Source organism: Archocentrus centrarchus, unplaced genomic scaffold (genome assembly GCF_007364275.1).
Source record: "Archocentrus centrarchus isolate MPI-CPG fArcCen1 unplaced genomic scaffold, fArcCen1 scaffold_76_ctg1, whole genome shotgun sequence".
Lineage (NCBI taxonomy): Eukaryota > Metazoa > Chordata > Actinopteri > Cichliformes > Cichlidae > Archocentrus > Archocentrus centrarchus.
Window position 1 is genome coordinate 96,298 of NW_022060289.1, and position 19,380 is coordinate 115,677.

Genomic DNA, 19,380 nt, shown 5'->3' on the forward strand with positions numbered 1-19,380 from the left:
CCAGCTTATTAATTAATCAAAGACCCAGACAAAGTTTTCATTCTTTTGAAAGCCTGACTCTTAGTCTTGTCCATCCTAATTGGGAAAATCAAAAAGCTGTTTTATTTGTTATTATCTATCGTCCACCTGGTCCTTAGAGTTTCTGTCTGATTTCTCAGACTTTTTATCTGATTTAGTGCTCAGTTCAGATAAAATAATTATAGTGGGTGATTTTAACATCCATGTAGATGCTGAGAATGACAGCCTCAACACTGCATTTAATCTATTGTTAGATTCAATTGGCTTCTCTCAAAATGTAAAGGAGCCCACCCACCACTTTAATCATACTCTGGATCTTGTCCTAACATATGGCATAGAAACTGAAGACTTAACAGTATTCCCTGAAAGCCCCCTCCTGTCTGATCATTTCTTAGTAACATTTACATTTACTTTAATGGATTACACAGCAGTGGGGAATAAGTTTTATTACAGTAGAAGTCTTTCTGAAAGTGCTGTAACTAAGTTTAAGGATCTAATTCCTTCATTGTTATGCTCTTCAGTGCCATGTGCCAACACAGTGCAGAGCAGCTACCTAAACTCTGCTCCCAGTGAGGTTGATTATCTCGTCAATAGTTTTACATCCTCACTGCGTATAACTTTGGATACTGTGGCTCCTCTGAAAAGGAAAGCTTCAAATCAGAAGTGCCTGACTCCGTGGTATAATTCACAAACGCACAGCTTAAAGCAGATAACCCGAAAGCTGGAGAGGGAATGGCGTCTCACTAAATTAGAAGATGCTCATTTAGCCTGGAAAAAGAGTTTGTTGCTCTATAAAAAAGCCCTCCGTAAAGCTAGGACATCTTACTATTCATCATTAATTGAAGAAAATAAGAACAACCCCAGGTTTGTTTTCAGCACTGTAGCCAGGCTGACAAAGAGTCAGAGCTCTGTAGAGCCGAGTATTCCTTTCACGTTAACTAGTAGTGACTTCATGGATTTCTTTACAAATAAAATTTTAGACATTCGAGAAAAAATTATTCATAACCATCTCAAAGATTATTCTTCATGTTCGGCTGCTTTCAGCACTGCTGGTATTTGTTTAGACTCTTTTGCTCCAGTTGATCTTTCAGAGTTAACTTCAATAGTTACTTCCTCCAAACCAGCAACATGTTTGTTAGATCCCATTCCTACTAGACTGTTCAAAGAAGTCTTTCCAATTATTGATGCTTCAATCTTAAAAATGATCAATCAGTCTTTATTAGTTGGCTATGTACCACAGACCTTCAAGGTGGCTGTAATTAAACCTCTGCTTAAAAAGCCATCACTTGACCCAGCTGTCTTAGCTAATTATAGGCCAATCTCCAACCTTCCTTTTCTCTCAAAGATTCTTGAAAGAGTAGTTGTAAAAAAGCTAACTGATCATCTGCAGAGGAACGGTTTATTTGAAGAGTTTCAGTCAGGTTTCAGAATTCATCACAGTACAGAAACAGCATTAGTGAAGGTTACAAATGATCTTCTTAGAGCCTCTGACAGTGGACTCATCTCTGTTCTTGTCCTGTTGGACCTCATTGCAGCTTTTGATACTGTTGACCATAACATTTTATTACAGAGATTAGAGCTTGCTATAGGTATTAAAGGTACTGCACTGCAGTGGTTTGAGTCATATTTATCTCATAGACTCCAATTTGTTCATGTAAATGGGGAGTCTTCTTCACACACTAAGGTTAATTATGGAGTTCCACAGGGTTCTGTGCTAGGACCAATTTTATTTACATTATACATGCTTCCCTTAGGCAGTATTATTAGAAAGCACTGCATCAATTTTCATTGTTATGCAGATGATACTCAGCTTTACCTATCAATGAAGACAGATGACACACATCAATTAGTTAAACTGCAGGAATGTCTTAAAGATATTAAGGCCTGGATGACCTCTAATTTCCTGCTTCTAAATTCAGATAAAACTGAAATTCTTGTTCTCGGCCCCACAAATCTTAGAAACATGGTGTCTAACCAGATACTTACTCTGGATGGCATTACTTTGGCCTCCAGTAACACTGTGAGAAATCTTGGAGTCATTTTTGACCAGGATATGTCCTTCAATGCACATATTAAACAAATATGTAGGACCGCTTTTTTGCATTTGCGTAATATTTCTAAAATTAGAAACATCCTTTCTCAGAGTGATGCTGAAAAGCTCATTCATGCATTTATTACTTCTAGGCTGGATTATTGTAATTCATTATTATCAGGCTGTCCTAAAAGCTCCCTGAAAAGCCTTCAGCTGATCCAAAATGCTGCAGCTAGAGTACTGACAGGGACTAGAAAGAGAGAGCAGATTTCTCCCATATTGGCTTCTCTTCATTGGCTCCCTGTTAAATCTAGAATAGAATTTAAAATTCTTCTCCTCACATACAAGGTCTTGAATAATCAGGCACCATCTTATCTCAAAGACCTCATAGTACCATATCACCCCAACAGAGCACTTCGCTCTCAGACTGCTGGCTTACTTGTGGTTCCTAGGATACTTAAGAGTAGAATGGGAGGCAGAGCCTTCAGCTTTCAGGCGCCTCTTCTGTGGAACCAGCTTCCAGCTTGGATTCAGGAGACAGACACCCTCTCTATTTTTAAGATTAGGCTTAAAACTTTCCTTTATGATCAAGCTTATAGTTAGGGCTGGATCAGGTGACCCTGAACCATCCCTTAGTTATGCTGCTATAGGCCTAGGCTGCTGGGGGGTTCACATAATGCACTGTTTCTTTTCATTCACCTTATTTACTTTGTTTATACTCCACTCTGCATTTAATCATTAATTGATATTAATCTCTGGCTCTCTTCCACAGCATGTCTTTCTCTCCCCTCAGCCCAACCGGTCGCGGCAGATGACTGCCCCTCCCTGAGCCTGGTTCTGCTGGAGGTTTCTTCCTGTTAAAAGGGAGTTTTTCCTTCCCACTGTCACCAAGTGCTGCTCATAGGGGGGCGTTTTGACTGTGGGGTTTTCTCTGTATTATTGTAGGGGCTTTACCCACAATACAAAGCGCCTTGAGGCGACAGTTTGTTGTGATTTGGCGCTATATAAATAAAATTGAATTGAATTGAATTGAATTGAATTGACACAGCATTGCAGCATATTGATCACATGGAATTCTATGTCATCACTTAAAAATTGTGCATTTGTGAAACTTGCCAGAGATAGACGGACAAGAAGATGTCTCACTCTGTTAAAAAAAAAAAAATCATCAGTAATTTAAAAAAACGATTATTATCAACAAATTTGTCATCAACTATTTTTATTGTTGATTATTGTCGAAAATGTCGATTAATCGTTGCAGCCCTAATATACACTGTATATGTAGAAACTGGTGACATCATCAGTCTAGACTACTTTTTTAAAGGATCTCTGGGTACACTCAGGAAACTGTTACTGTTATTGACACCTGAGGGTCTGAAGTCCTACTTGGTACCAAACAACTGCTTGCAGTGCTAATGTCTGCGCCTGTTAACTAACTGTGATGATGGGGATATGTTCCGGTAGCTAACAGCCGAAATTCTTAGCCTGGTGCTATTGTACCAGGTGCAGTGCCGGGTGATCAACCACTACCTAAAATCTTGTGTTTTGGTTAGAATGCATAAGACTCTCCTGCACTATGAACACCTGAAAGCAGGTTCTCTCTCTGAATCCTTCAGGTTTTTTTGCTGCTGCTTGGAAACTTGAAGCTTCAGGTCCTCTCTGTAGGACTGAGGACTGGAGTCTGGCTCAGTGTTAATTTTGACAGCAATTTTTTTTTTTTTTTTTTTTTTTTTTAAAAAGCCTGTCATGTCTGGTAGATCTTGCAAGCAGAACTGTGATCTGAATGCGTTTTTGTGCCAAATATATTTGTTATTTCAAGATGAGCTCTATAGGTTCTCAATAGGCTCTTCTTGTTGATGTTTTAACCCTTTATTTTATTTATCTGAGTTATTTTTCCACATACTATGTAACAGCCAGAGCTGACAGGCTGAAGAAGAGGAAAATAAAGAGAAGAAAAAGGGAGAGAGAAAGGGAGCAAAAAAAAGGGGAAAGAGCACAAGTCTATTAATCAGATAGTTCATCACTTTAACATATAAAAAAATACTATCAATACTTGCAAAAATAAATTTGTGTGTGAAAAACAAAACTAACAAAGCATGTTACGCACACCAACAATTTTGTTAAGTTGTGATTGAGTGGGCGTTTGTGTCTGTGTCATGTTTGTGGCTGTGTCATGGAACGTACTTACCAATGAGGGCAAAACGCTGCAGCTCCACCCATCAGAAGCTAGAGGCAGGTATGGAAAGCCCCCGGAACCCCAGGCCACCAGCAGCCCACCAAGAGCCAGGAAGACCCCCGGCCACTCAGTCCAAAGACAACCGCACACCTACCCCAGCAGACGGGAGAGGGTGGTCTCAGACGGAGCCCCCCCAGTCGAGGAGCGAGGGCTCCAGGGAACCCAAGGCGATGAGAAGCCAGCCCCCCCCCAGCGGCCAGCCCCCTGCACTGGCCGGCGGCAGGGCTCCCGGGCCCACGGCACCCAAGGACCGCCCGACCCTCCACAGAGCCCCCCCCCACGCCGAAGAAGCCAACGCAGCCCCGCACCGCACCCCCAAGGGGGGCAGGCCAGCACCCACGCCAGAACACCCAGCCCCACCCAGGAACCCCGAGGCACCCCCATCCCAGGGGGGTAGGGGGGAGGAGGCAACCAGCAAGGAGCGGCCAGGAGGCAAGGCACAAGGCCCAGACCCAGGTCCAGCCATACATACAAACACACCCAGACACCCGTGTACACATTTATACACAGATACTCATACATGCCCATACATACTTACCCACACACAGATATGCCATACATACACATTCACTCACCCACCCATACTCACGGAGACGGTGACAAATACACAAAGACACACATTCATCCATAGCTACCCACCCTCTGAAGGCGGGGCAAGTGGAAACCACCCCAGGGCCAACAGCTACCCCAGGACGCCACCAGCCCGGTCCCCAAGGAACCACCCGACCCCTACCCCGGGCGAGACGCAAGAAATCGGGGTGTAAGATGACCCATCCACCCCTCCTCCTCCCCAACTTGTAGGTCTATGTGTTAATGTTTGTGAGTGAATGAGGTGTATAGGGTGCAGTTAAAATTGAGGGGACAGCAAATTTTGATTTAGTTTTACTCATACCTCCTGCAGGCCCACCACCCGCAGGAGGTGTCGTAGGGGTCGGGTGCAATGTGTGTCGGGCGGTGGCCGAGGGCGGAGGCCCTGGCGGACCGATCCCCGGCTATCGAAACTGGCTGTTGGGACATGGAATGTCACCTCTCTGGTGGGGAAGGAGCCTGAGCTAGTGCGTGAGGTTGAGAGATACCAGCTAGACATAGTTGGGCTCACCTCAACGCATGGCCTGGGCTCTGGAACCAGTCTCCTGGAGAAGGGCTGGACTCTGTTCCAGTCTGGAGTTGCCCTCGGTGAGAGGCGGCGAGCTGGGGTGGGTATTCTTGTATCCCCCCCGGCTTGCTGCCTGTACGTCGGAGTTTTCACCGGTGGACGAGAGGGTAGTTTCCCTGCGCCTTCGGGCTGGGGAACGGGTCCTGACTGTTGTTTGCGCTTATGCGCCGAATGACAGTTCAGGGTACCCACCCTTTTTGGAGTTGCTGGGTGGGGTGCTGGAGAGTGCTCCATCTGGTGACTCCATAGTCTTGCTGGGAGACTTCAACGCTCACGTGGGCAATGACAGTGAGACCTGGAGGGGCGTGATTGGGAGGAACGGCCTGCCCGATCTGAACCCGAATGGTGTTTTGTTATTGGACTTCTGTGCAAACCACAGTTTGTCCATAACAAACACCGTGTTCGAACACAAGGATGTCCATAAGTGCACATGGCACCAGGACACCCTAGGTCGCAGGTCGATGATCGATTTTGTAATCGTATCATCAGATCTGCGGCCGTATGTTCTGGACACTCGGGTGAAGAGAGGAGCTGAGCTGTCAACTGATCACCACCTGGTGGTGAGTTGGATCAGGTGGCGGGGGAAGATGCGGGACAGACCTGGCACACCTAAATGTATTGTGAGGGTGCGCTGGGAACGCCTGGCAGAAGCCCCAGTCCGGGAGATCTTCAACTCCCACCTCCGGCAGAACTTCGACAGCATTCCGAGGGAGGCTGAGGACATTGAGTCCGAATGGACCATGTTCCGCACCTCCATTGTTGAGGCGGCTGCTCAGAGCTGTGGCTGCAAGGTGGTTGGTGCCTGTCGTGGTGGTAACCCCCGAACCAGATGGTGGTCACCGGAGGTGAAGGGAGCCATCAAGCTGAAGAAAGAGTCCTATCGGGCTTGGTTAGCCTGTGGGACTCCGGAGGCAGCTGACAGGTATCGACAGGCCAAGCGGAATGCAGCTCGGGTAGTGGCCAAAGCAAAAACTCGGGTGTGGGAGGAGTTCGGTGAGGCTATGGAAAAAGACTTTCGGACGGCATCGAAGCGATTCTGGCAAACCGTCAGGCGACTCAGGAGGGGAAAGCAGTGCTTCACTCACACTGTTTATAGTGCGGGGGGGGTGCTGCTGACTTCAACTGAGGCTATAGTCGGACGGTGGAAGGAATACTTCGAGGACCTTCTGAATCCCACTGACACGCCTTCTGTAGTGGAAGCAGAGTCTGGGGATGAGGGGGATGACTTGACCATCACTGGGGGTGAGGTCACTGAGGTAGTTAAACAACTCCTTGGTGGCAGAGCCCCTGGGGTGGACGAGATTCGCCCTGAGTTCCTGAAGGCTCTGGATGTTGTAGGGCTGTCTTGGTTGACACGCCTCTGCAACATCGCGTGGAGATCTGGGGCAGTGCCATTGGATTGGCAGACCGGGGTGGTGGTCCCCATCTTTAAGAAGGGAGACCGGAGGGTGTGCTCCAACTTTCGGGGGATCACACTCCTCAGCCTCCCCGGTAAGGTCTATGCCAGGGTGCTGGAAAGGAGGGTGCGTCCGTTAGTCGAACCTCGGATTCAGGAGGAACAATGCGGTTTTCGTCCTGGTCGTGGAACGCTGGACCAGCTCTTTATCCTCTCAAGGATATTCGAGTGTGCGTGGGAGTTTGCCCAACCAGTCTACATGTGCTTTGTGGACTTGGAGAAGGCATTCGACCGTGTTCCTCGGGGTGTTCTTTGGGAGGTTCTGCGGGAGTATGAGGGGTCTGGCCCATTGGTGCGGGCCATTCAGTCCTTGTACAACCACAGTGAGAGCTTGGTCCGTATAGCCGGTAATAAGTCGGATTTGTTTCCTGTGGGTGTTGGACTCCGTCAGGGCTGCCCTTTGTCACCGATTCTGTTCATAATTTTTATGGACAGAATTTCTAGGCGTAGCCAGGTGGCGGAAGGCTTCTTCCTTGGTGGCCTCAGAGTCACATCTCTGCTTTTTGCAGATGATGCGGTTCTGTTGGCTTCATCACGGGGGGGCCTCCAGCTCGCAGTGGAACGGTTCGCAGCCGAGTGTGAAGCGGCTGGCATGAGAATCAGCACCTCTAAGTCTGAGGCCATGGTCCTCAGCCGGAAAAGGGTGGAGTGCCATCTCCGGCTCAGGAACGAGTTCTTGCCTCAAGTGGAGGAGTTCAAGTATCTCGGGGTCTTGTTCACGAGTGATGGGAGAAGGGAACGGGAGATCGACTGGCGGATCGGGGCTGCTTCTGCAGTGATGCGGACGCTGCACCGGTCCGTCGTGGTGAAGAGGGAGCTTAGCGTAAAAGCGAGGCTCTCGATTTACCGGTCGATCTACGTTCCTACCCTCACCTATGGTCACGAGCTTTGGGTAGTGACCGAAAGAATAAGATCGCGAATACAAGCGGCAGAAATGAGTTTCCTTCGAAGGGTGGCTGGCCTCTCCCTTAGAGATAAGGTGAGGAGTGCGGCCATCCGGGAGGGGCTCAGAGTAGAGCCGCTGCTCCTCCACATCGAAAGGAGCCAGTTGAGGTGGCTCGGGCATCTGATTAGGATGCCTCCTGGCCGCCTCCTGGGTGAGGTGTTCCGGGCATGTCCCACCGGGAGGAGGCCCCGTGGTAGACCCAGGACACGCTGGAGAGATTGTGTATCTCGGCTGGCCTGGGAACGCCTTGGGGTCCCTCCGGATGGGCTGGAGGAGGTGGCTGGGGAGAGGGAAGCTTGGGCTTCTCTGCTTAGGCTTCTGCCCCCGCGACCCGGCCCCGGATAAGCGGAAGAAAATGAATGAATGGATGGATGGATGGTTTTACTCATAGTCTTTTGAGCAAAATGTAATTTAGTTTTAGTCATAATTTAGTATCTGAATAGTTTTAGTTGTAGTCTAGTCGACAAAATTATAAGAATACAGTCGACTAAATCTACAGTGGATTTAGTCGACTAAAATATAAAGGGTGTAAAATGTAAATGCTTTTTCTTCAGTTCCCTTGAATTAGTCATACACACTTACACAAAATTAAACATTTATTCAAAGTTATGGAATATTATTAATAACATTAACATTAGCGTTTCACCTGCTTCCACACACCTGATCATTAACACCACCTTATTGAGATAATCCGAGCGTTTTACAGCAGGACGCTCTGAAAGGTACAGGGCAGTGTTCAGGACTAAGATTATAAAGGCTAATCCACCGCGGTGTGGAGATTTTCTCTAAACACAAACTGGGAAAAACACTTTACCCTGCATGACATTAAAATGCTGACCTTTGCATGGAGATCTGGGTGATTGGTTTGCAGATGTTTAAGATTTGTGGTGTTTTTACCCGAGATAGTCGCCCCACATGGTTTACACATCGTTTTGTTTGTCAAAGGACAAATGTGTCCATACATCGGCTCTTCTCTTTCTCCCTGCTGACATTGTTTACATCACTTAGTTCTATCGGAAGTAACGACCAATCACAGGCTAGTTTGGTCTTCCCGGGTTTAGAGCAAATTTGTGCAACTGTGGGTTTGATTGGATGTTTTCCTAACTTGTCCCACCCTGTTACAAAATTAAATCAGTTCTGATTGGATGTCGTCCCCGCCAAGCATTTTTGTCTCGTTTTCATTTGTTGACAAAAGTGTCAATTAATTTCATCATCGTTTTTATCATTTTAGGTAGTTTTTATTTAGTTATCGTCTCGTTTTCGTCATGAAAAAAAGGGTCGTCGAAAACTATGATGAAAATATTTCGTCAACAAAATTAACACTGGACTGGCTCAGCCACTCCATGACCTTCATGTGTTTCTTCTTTAGCTGCTCCTTTGTCGCTAAGTTGAGGGTCACTGTCTTGCTGGAAGACCTGTCCATGACTCATCTCCAGTGCCTGAGGGTAGGAGGTTCTCCTCCAAGATTTTACATTAAATAGTCCTCGTCTGGACACGGAAGCCGAAGCACACAAACGTGGGAGAACACGCTCCCCTTTCTTGTGCTGCAAATACGTTTTAGGGTCCAAACCAAACTACTGCAGCATCTGTGTGCAGTAGGGTTTAATATTTTTCCCGAAAATGACATGAATCAAATCCCGGGAAATGACGAGCCATTTCCCGGGAATCCCGGGAAAAAGTTTATTTATTTTTTTATTTTAATTAGGCCTTCTGTAGCCTGTGTCGGCCTTAACCTATTGTGATATTGTAGAGGTAGCTTTCCAGCTATGTCCTGTTATGCCCAGTAGGGGGTAACGTCGGCTTGATTAACGCAATAAAACCTACATCTCGGCATTTGAGTGCTCGAGCTATGCGGTGTTGTATCGTTCCTCAACACTCCCTTAACAAATATAATTCGAATATTCCTCCATTGTACATGGAATTATACCAAGATATTTTACAACTGCTGGTGCAAAACAATACGGTTCATCTCCACAGCATTGATAAAGGCTCAGCCACGCTGTCGTGGCGACATCTGTTGCGCTATATCTCCACCAGTGGAACGCTGTAATAGTCATTGAAAAGTTAACTACTGTACTACACTATAATATGGCATAACACAGGGCCTTGAGTAATGCACTACGACTTGGTCATTGCCATTCTGGCAACAGCAAATTTATAACACCGTGTCTGAGGGTTAAAGTAGGTTCGCTGTGAATCGTCTTTTGAAAAACTGGCCAATCCTTATAGCCTAAAAAATATACATTTTACTCAACTCCATTTTAAAAGCGAAATATGTTAAAGCAATCTATTTCATGATAATTTCTTCACACATTAGGCCCGTATCCTAATTCATGATTGTTAGTAAGCGGCTGCAAACGAGGAAAAGAAACACTCGAAGTTAAACAGATATTTCTTTATTGTTCAGGGCAGGCATATTTTATAGGCTATATAATGCAATATAACAATATATAATATAAAATTATATAATACAAAATACCTTAGGGTAAACACATTGCCTACGATTTCAACAAAAAGAGGAAAAAAGCACAACTGTGTAACACCTCTATTAAAACGCTTGAGATGAAGGCTGAAGCCTTAAACGGAGGCTGAACGTGCCTGAAATGAAGAGTAATGCTTTTCGCATTAAACGAACCCTTCTCTCAATATTTCCTTAAATTTAACATTCTGAAGCTTTCTTTTCTTTCTGAAAGTCAAATCGACGCGCGCGACTTTTTTCCCGGTTTCCCGTCTAACGTTTCCCGGGAAACGGGAAATGGTTCTGATCGCATTTCCCGGGAATCCCGGATCCCGGGATTAAACCCTAGTGTGCAGCACAGAGGTAAACACAGACAGCGATTAGAGCAAGACGACAAGTACGCACTTTGTGTCCTTTTATTTGTGATATGAACTGATACAAAGCAGCAAGTTCAGCCTTAGAGCCCAACCTAATTCACAGCCGTGAAAATGGCTTCGCTTTTCTCATGTAATACACACATGCAGTGAACCAGCGGTAGAAATCTTTACATTGAGACAGCAGAGTCATGTCCTTCTGCCGCTTTCGTCATGCGTTCTTGGTTCCAGACTAACTAGCTTGTGGCGCCGGAGTTGAACCTGTTTTTTGGTGGAGCACTGAGTTTGTTTGCTGTGGAAAAACAGCTGAATGGTTCAAATAATGGCACCGGAACCCCGTTGGTGGAAAAGGGGTCACTGAGCTCAGTCTTGCACTTCATTGTGGAGGTCTACAGTCTTGTTCCTCTGACAGCTCCTTGGTCTCACCCATGGAGTAGAGGATGGAGGAAACTGAATCTGTGCACAATTGTGCTTTATACATATAAGATCAGATATCTGATTTTTATGGTAATCTATGTACATATGGACACAGCTAATCTGTGGGAGCCAGAATTCTGGCCGAGTTGTTGGGGATCAAATACTTATTTTACTCAGTGATGTGGAAATCAGTTTATAACTTAATGTATTTTTTTTGTTTATTTATTTGGAATTGAGCAAACTTACAAATTCAGCAGCAGATCAAATAATTATTTCCCCCACTGTGTACTGTAACGTGAGTGTTAGTACAATGCAGTGCTTCTCAGTTATTTTCTTACACGTTTTGCTGTGAATCTCATAAAACAATATAAAATAGAACCGTATCTACTCCTGTCAGAATCAGATGAAAAATGTTTTCTCCACAAAATGTACATTCAGACATTTTGAACTAATTCAGGTGCCCCCCCCCCAATGGAGCAGGAAGTGCAGAAAGTCAGTTTAAGTGTTTATCTTTCTTGATAGCTGCTATGTTAAGTTAACCATAACTTGCTAACATTGTCTAAATTCTCTGAGAAGCCCCATCACTGTTAGTTTTTGTCCTCATGTGGAGTCTGTGTTATAGCAGGAACATACCTTTTAATAAATCAGTCAGTCTAAAGATCAGTTACTATGATTATTAATCATTGGAAGAGATCACACTTCTTTTTCTTCTTCTTTCAGCTGCTCCCTTTAGGGGTCACAACAGTGGCTCGTCTGCCTCCATCTCACATTATCCCATCATTTTCTGTCACACCAACCCTCTGCATGTCCTCCTTCACTACATCCACGAACCTCCTCTGAGGTCTTCCTCTTTTCCTCCTGCCTGGCAGCTTCATCTTCAACACCCTTTGTCTAATATCTCCACCCTCCCTCCTCCGCACATGTTCAAACCATCTCAGCCTCTCTGATTCTGAGCTGCCCCTCTGATGGACTCATTTCTAATCCTGTCCATCCTGCTCACTCCTGGTGAAGATCTAAGCATCTTCAGCTCTGCCACCTCCAGCTCAGCCTCCTGTCTTTGCGTCAGTGCGTCTGTCTCCAAACCATCCATCATCTCACTACCATCTTGTAAACCTTCCCTTTCACTCTGGCTGCTCTGCTTCTGTCAGAAGAGATTGCACATGAAATTGAGACCAGTGACACATTAATCAGCTTTAATTCAGCTCGATAAACACAACAAAACACAACTCACAAACATTTCTTTGCATTACTCAGTAATATAGTGCTTTAGCTCAGCTAGAGGTTGTTCAAAAATTCATCCTTTTATTACTTTATCAATATTTGATTTTCATGAAATACTCAAGTCTCTAATGCGATATTTATGGTGTGTTCACAGGCGCAGCCCCCAAACCAGATATCTGTATAGTTATCACAGAGGACGGGGTGCTGTTGAAGTGTAAGGTTCAAGGTTTTCCCAAACCTAAAGTAGAGTGGCGGGATGGTGATGGAAACCTCCTTCCTGCTGAGGAGCCACAGGTGTCATACAGAGGAGACCGCTACTACATCACCCTCCTCACCACTGTGACCAGGACAAAGACTGACCTGTTCCACTGTGTGGCCACACAGGAGGAGCTCAGCCATAGGACTGAGGGTAACATCTCTGTCCCTTATTATGGTAAGATTTGTTTTCTGGTATTTTATTAAACATATAATCATACTTGTTGGGTTTCTGCACTACAGCTGACAACATGCTTGGACAACCCATCTTCTGAGTAACTTGTAACTGTGTCTATCTGGGAGAACTGATACACAAGCTTGATGACTTACGTAACTGTGTCTCTTGTGTTAAGGACTGGCTAGCTAACAACTGCCTTCAGTTAAATTCTTGTAAGACTGAAACCCTGATCATTGCACCAGAACAAAAAGTTTCTTGGATCAAACAATACCTTGGTCCTCTGGGCTCCTCCTCCCAGTCCAGCCTCAGAAACCTTGGTGTTCTGTTTGACCAGTCAATGTCTCTGGACAGACATTCAAGACATCTGGTAAAAAGTTGCTTCTATCATCTGAGGAATATTTCCAAGTTGAGGTCAATTTTATCCAAATCTGACCTAGAGATGATTATTCACGCTTTTATTTCCACTCGTTTAGATTATTGTAATTCTCTTTTTACATGTTTTAATAAATCTGCTGTAACTCGTCTGCAGCTGGTCCAGAATGCTGCAGCGAGGCTTTTGACAGGAACCAACAGAAGGGCACACATCACACCTGTTTTATCCTCTCTACATTGGCTACCTGTAAAATTTAGAATTGATTTCAAACTTTTAGTCTTGACTTTCAGAGCTTTTAATGGACAGGCCCCCCAATACATCACCGAAATGTTGACCGTTTTTTCTTCAGGCCGCACTCTTCGGTCCTCAAGCCAGAACCTCCTGAGGGTCCCTAAGACCCGGTTTAAAACCCGGGGTGACCGGTCCTTTCAAGTAGTAGCTCCCAGGCTGTGGAATGCCCTGCCGTTGTCTCTCCGTATGGCCGAATCTGTCGATTCTTTTAAAAAGCAGCTCAAGACACTTTTATTCAGACAAGCTTTTAGTTAAATGTCTTACTTTGTCTTATCGGCTATTGTTATTTATTTTACTTGCACATTGTAAAGCACTTTGTGATTTTATCTGTGAAAGGTGCTATATAAATAAAGTTTTACTTACTTACTTACTTTCACTGGGACATGAGGTTCTACTACAAAGATCAACCCAATCAGTCCCACTGGTTGGGGGTGTGCCACCTCCTGGCTGTGAACTGTGTCGATTCACTGTTGTTAGAATGTCATTTAAACTCAGGTTAGATGAAATGTAGTTATCTAATGAACCACTTGACATAATAAAGTAAATAATTTTCAGTCATCTAGGACAGTTGTGAAATATGAACTTCTAAAGAAGGGAAAAGCTGAGTGCTGAGTTCAGAATGAGGTGGGTGTTAAAGCAGTCAGTCTGATAGAAGACTAGCTCAACATTTACAAACAAGACATTATAACTGAGCAAATCTTTATATGCAAGATGCCAAGTGTCTGAGATTTTTACCTGTGAAATTAATATGCTGTTTCCATGTTGTCCTGCTGTCAATTTCAACCCCTAAAAACTTTGTATAAAAAAAATCTTTCAATTTCAGTCCCACTGATTTTAAGTGTTACATCTTTAAGTACTTCTTTTTTATTTCCAATACCATAAATTTAGTTTTTGATATATTGAAAGAGAATTTATCATCAAACCAAGTTTTGAGCAGCTTTAGTTTCTCCTCTATTAATAACCAAAACATTCATTTAAATTTTTACCAGAATAAGCTATTGTTTGTCATCTGCAAACATAATAAACTATAAATAAATTAGAACTATTATAAGTGTCATTTATAAAGATAATACAGAGTTTTGGACCAATCACAGAGCCTTGTGATATTCTAGTTTAGTCATAAATCCAGAAACATTAGTATCTAGTTGAACACAGTGTTGATGATTTTCCACCCTGTCTATGATCAATAGTATCAAAAGCTTTTGTTAAATCTGTGTGTATATACCTGTTGAAAATTCATCATTATCAAGAGCAGAGGTAATCTCCGCATTACTTCATATGCAGCGGTCTGATTTTCCTAAATCCATATTGTCATTCACACAGAAATGAATCCCCCCCCCCCCTCCCCCCAAAAAAAAAGATCCAACTGTTTACCAAAGTTTTTCCAATGTTTTTGAAAATTGTGGAAGGAGAGAAATGGGTCTAAGGTTATATGTGAGACCAATAATTCCTTTAATTATTTCCATATCTATAGGATTTCCATCAGCTGATCGATTGTTTTAAAATGCGCTAACAGTCTGAACAACATGCTGTCTCTATAACACCACCTGGAAACATGGATTTCACATTTGTTTACACTGTTATAAAGCAATTTTTATCATTAGTCATCAGAGTAATTGTGTTTGCCTTGTCTACAAAATAATTATGAAATTCTTAAACTACAGAGTGTAAATTTTTTAAATTCAGGGTTCTAGCCAGAAAAAAAGTTCAGCCCAGCGTGCCTGCGTGTTGGGGTAATTAGCATTAGTTTGCTAATGCTAAATGCCGTGCCAGCGTGCTAAGTCAGTGACGGTGAACAGTTGGATAATATTATGTATGTAATATTCTGTGATGATGACTGGTCTTACGGGTCAGTGAATGCAGCTGAATCTGATTGGACCATGTGACTTGATGCCTATAGGGAGTTTAGTCTGTTACATGCTCTGAAAATAAGATGCACATTTACCTGCAGCTATTCTTATAAGAATGTTTATTATAATAAACATTCTTTAAGCAACACGTCGGTGTGTCATCTTTGTGAATCTACAAAGGCAAGAAACAAAACAAGCTCCTGGCATTTTATGTTTAATAGGACCCCAAAATTTTTCTTTGAGTTCCCTTTTTCATCTCCCCCCTCGGTTTCATGCTGGTCGCTATTTTGCCCCGCAAAATCCAGCGTGAACAGGCCCATCACAAGATCACAAGTTGTGATCAAAACTGGCCGTGCCCAGTGGTAGACTGCAAATTTTGGTGAAATAATACTACAGTGCAGCGGTCTAGCCAGAGGAACAGAATGAGTCTGGTGTTGCTGACGGAGTGGAGTAAATGGACCGTGCAGGATGCGTGCTCGCTTGCTAATTGCAGTGACTGTGAAATTCTCTGCTCGGCACACATGACCTCAGCATGGTGCAGCACCAGGCGATCAACCATTGGCTAGAACCCTGTGTTTTGTATATGTATTATTTATAAAATAACGTGGAAGGTCAGTTTTTGTACATCTGTTTGCTAAAACTTAATGTATTACCTTCCTTTTCATGTTATTTTTTACTGTCTTCCAGAACTTGATTATAATAATGTTTCTTTTGCATCCTTAAAATAGAAGTTCATTTATTCTCATAACCCTTATACAGTAATTTCTCTCATTTTCACTAGTTCTGTTCTATGTTCTTCACATAGAGTTCTGTTGTCATCCAGGCTTCCACATTGTTATTGGACAGTGTTTGTGGTAAAGTTGTAGCCATTTGGACAAGAATTCCACGTAGGCCTCATTTGGATCTTCCACGTGTCCTACATCTTACCAATTTGCATGTGGGCTTTTGTCAGGGCCTTTTCCATATTTATACGAAAACAGGAACGTGCGCAGTAATATCACAATATTTGCTAAATTAATCAGTTATCCAGTGAATTGTTTTGACTTTAGTTCAGTAGAAAAAATGCAAACATTTTTTTTCCAAGATTCATTTTATTTTAAGGCTCATCACACCAGGTGTTTGTGTTGTCTTTCAGAAAACCTGTTCAAAGGCACGTCTGGAGAAGTTGTCATTGGATTGGCTGGATGGTTTATGGGATTATTAACTTTTGCTTTAGTGCTGGCTGTGCTTGTAGCTACAAAGTGCATCACAATACGTTCTAACAAAGGTAAGTTAAAATAATTGTGTTACAATTCACAAATATTGTAGGATATTGTAACATTAACATTATTGCTATAATATTTTTTCATTGTTCACATATTCAGTCTCTTCATTACTCTTACTTTTTCTGCTGAAATACTAAATTTAAAAATGATGCTTTGAGTAAAAGTTTCATAAACGCAGACTGCTTTGAGGAAATGACCAAGAACAATCTGCAGCTATAATGCTGCTTTAGGCCTTTAGTTCTCAGCCTGAAATCTGTGAAGGAATAATTCAGCATACTGAGAAATACAATATTAGTCTTCATTTCTGAGGGGTGGGCTTGATGCCACCTTTACACATCTGTGTGGAGCTGGGCTCAGGGAGTGGATATTTTGAATGGCCTACAAACAGGAAGTTTGGACAGTTACTTTATGTTTGGGTTAATCTGGCCTCCATCCTCTTAATCGCTGCTCAGACACATTCACAGGACATGAATAATTATGTCATAATTATGGGAAACTTCATTGCTTCATTTACTGTCCCATAGCAAGAATCTAGCTGTATATTAATTTAACCCTGTACAGTGTAGGACCTTCTCACTGACAAAGAATAAGGTCTGCTTTTGTTTCATTTCATCGTTTAACAGCTCGTTATGCTGCAGACACGGTTTAGAGACTGACAGGAACGAGTTTTAAAAAGTTAGAATGCAGGTTAATAACATGATAATAAGCAGCAGCTCTCTTATTACTCTTATTACTGTGAAACCAGGTAACCAACACTAACCAGCTTAATGTGTTTGAATCTAATCCGATCTTACCGGGATGTTTTCTTTTGGTTTTTATTCTGCTTCAGTAACAGTTCAGTAATATTTGCAGCATAATTGGTGCAGACAAAAATAGAAACTGGAGCAACAAATGTCCCCAGAAATCAAACTGAAAATGTCCTGTGCAGCGAGCCCACAAACCCTTCAGTTGTTTTCTGTCCAGTGGTGTCCAATCACAGCTGGTCATCAGATATACAATATGTAAACAAACAGTTTCATTGTGTTGCTCAGTGCCACACAGCTCTGACTGCTCAGTCATCATAACACTGAAGTCCTGAGTGCTTAATTTGGCAGTAAAGCGTTTTATTTATGTTCATCAGAACTTGTAGTTTTTTCTCACAGAGACTCATATTAAATATAAAGCAGCGATGTTTGGTCGACTCTGGGACAATAAATTCACTGGGTCACTAAAACCAGAGACAAATTCCAGTTTCCATCATTAAGTATTTGAAATAATGAGATTAGAATACTTTTTAATTACTATTTCTCTAAAGTATATAAATGTTGACTGTAAAATGTGTTTGTGTTCCATCCTGCAGGTTATCCTGGGAATACAGAGATCTCATCTAAGCCTGAGGGCGGATCAGAAGATAGAGAATTCAGTTCACTGAAGAGCCCTTCAGTGGTTTGATCCCCAGCTTGTTCACACTGTGTGTGTGGGGGGGGGGGGGGGTATAGCCACTAAAAATAATCTGATGGAACTGAGCTCCAAAAAGCTGAGGATGATCAAGTTAATCATAAAATAAATCCGGAGACCTTTGACACCAGCAGACCACTCTGTGCCTTAAAATAAGCTCTGGCAGCTAAACAAAAAGTTTCCTCAGAGGATCATTTTCAGTGTCTGTCACAGACAGCTGACTTCACCTGATTAGAAATAATGATGACACTCCAGATGGAAGAGCTTCTGTTAGAGATCAGAGACTGTTGTAAATATCAGTGTAGCAGAGATTCTCAGAGTTCCTCATTGTATTATTTTTAGAAGGTCTAGAATAGAATAGAATGCCTTTATTGTCATTATACAGGATGTACAATGAGATTGGAGAATGCACCAAAACTAACAAATATGAAATACAAAAAGTACAAAAAAGAGCACTGAAAGGAAGAGCTGTGAGCCGCTGCGTCTGTGCGCGCCGCCATCTTGGAAGTGATGGCATCTGTGTAAGCTTCAGCTCCTTCATGCTCTCTATATGTGTATATATATTGTATATATTAAGAAAACCAAATGTTTATATTTATACACAAGTCATGAATTGTCAATGTTTTTAAGCATTATCTGAAGCGTGATTATTTATTGTGTTGTTTTAGTGAAACATACTGCAAATGGAGCACTGATCATGTTGAGACTTCAACAGGAAATCTTTACAGAGCTACAATGTAACCTACTGCTGCATTTAAACTTGTCCTGCTGTTTTACATACAGTACCAGCCCATAGAAACCAGTGAAATGCTGGGAGTTTGTCCCTCCTGGGTCCTCGCTCTCTGTTAAGGGGGGGTTAACATATTTGTCCCTCTAGTTTTTCCACCTCATTCTTCACTCCCTCATGTCTGTTCACATAGTTCCAGCAGTCTCCCTCTGGGACTTTGCTGACATTTGTGAGTCCATATATTGATGCTAAATTATTATTCCTTATGCTGAGACGATGATTGTTATTCTCTCACTGATGAATCTAAAACTGCACAGAGAGTAGCTGCATGCGCTCATCAGTGCTGAACAGACCAATCAGTGGCAGCATGGGAATTAATGGATTAGTGAGGTGGGGATTTTCCTGAGAGCGGTCTCTGTTTCATGTACGTACAGGAGGTTTTCAGTCTTCAATGTCGTATTTTGGAACATGCATGTTTATCTCTACAAGGACGTCAGTGTCACCTGTTTAGTTTGTAATAATTGAATCTTCTAGTGGAAGACTTCAGGAACAGGTGGTCATATCTGTCGCCATTTAGTTCCTTTATGTTTGAAATTGTTTTTATAAAACCGCCTTTGTTACATCTTATTGAAAACTTTTAGACGTGTCAAAGTATTTTACTTTTCAATAAAAACAATTTTGTAATCATTG

The 19,380-nt window shown here is 42.9% G+C and overlaps 1 protein-coding gene across 3 annotated transcripts in view; it reads left to right on the top strand.

The window, feature by feature from the left end:
- The window catches only part of LOC115777799 (CD276 antigen-like), a 34,299-nt gene extending 14,919 nt beyond the window's left edge, over window positions 1-19,380 (top strand). For all 3 annotated transcript variants that reach the window (XM_030725789.1, XM_030725787.1, XM_030725788.1), the window contains 3 exons: window positions 12,469-12,747; window positions 16,397-16,528; window positions 17,866-19,380. In XM_030725789.1, the coding sequence (XP_030581649.1) occupies window positions 12,469-12,747; window positions 16,397-16,528; window positions 17,866-17,957 (503 nt within the window). In that variant the 3' untranslated portion in view covers window positions 17,958-19,380. The remainder of the gene's footprint in view (window positions 1-12,468; window positions 12,748-16,396; window positions 16,529-17,865) is intronic.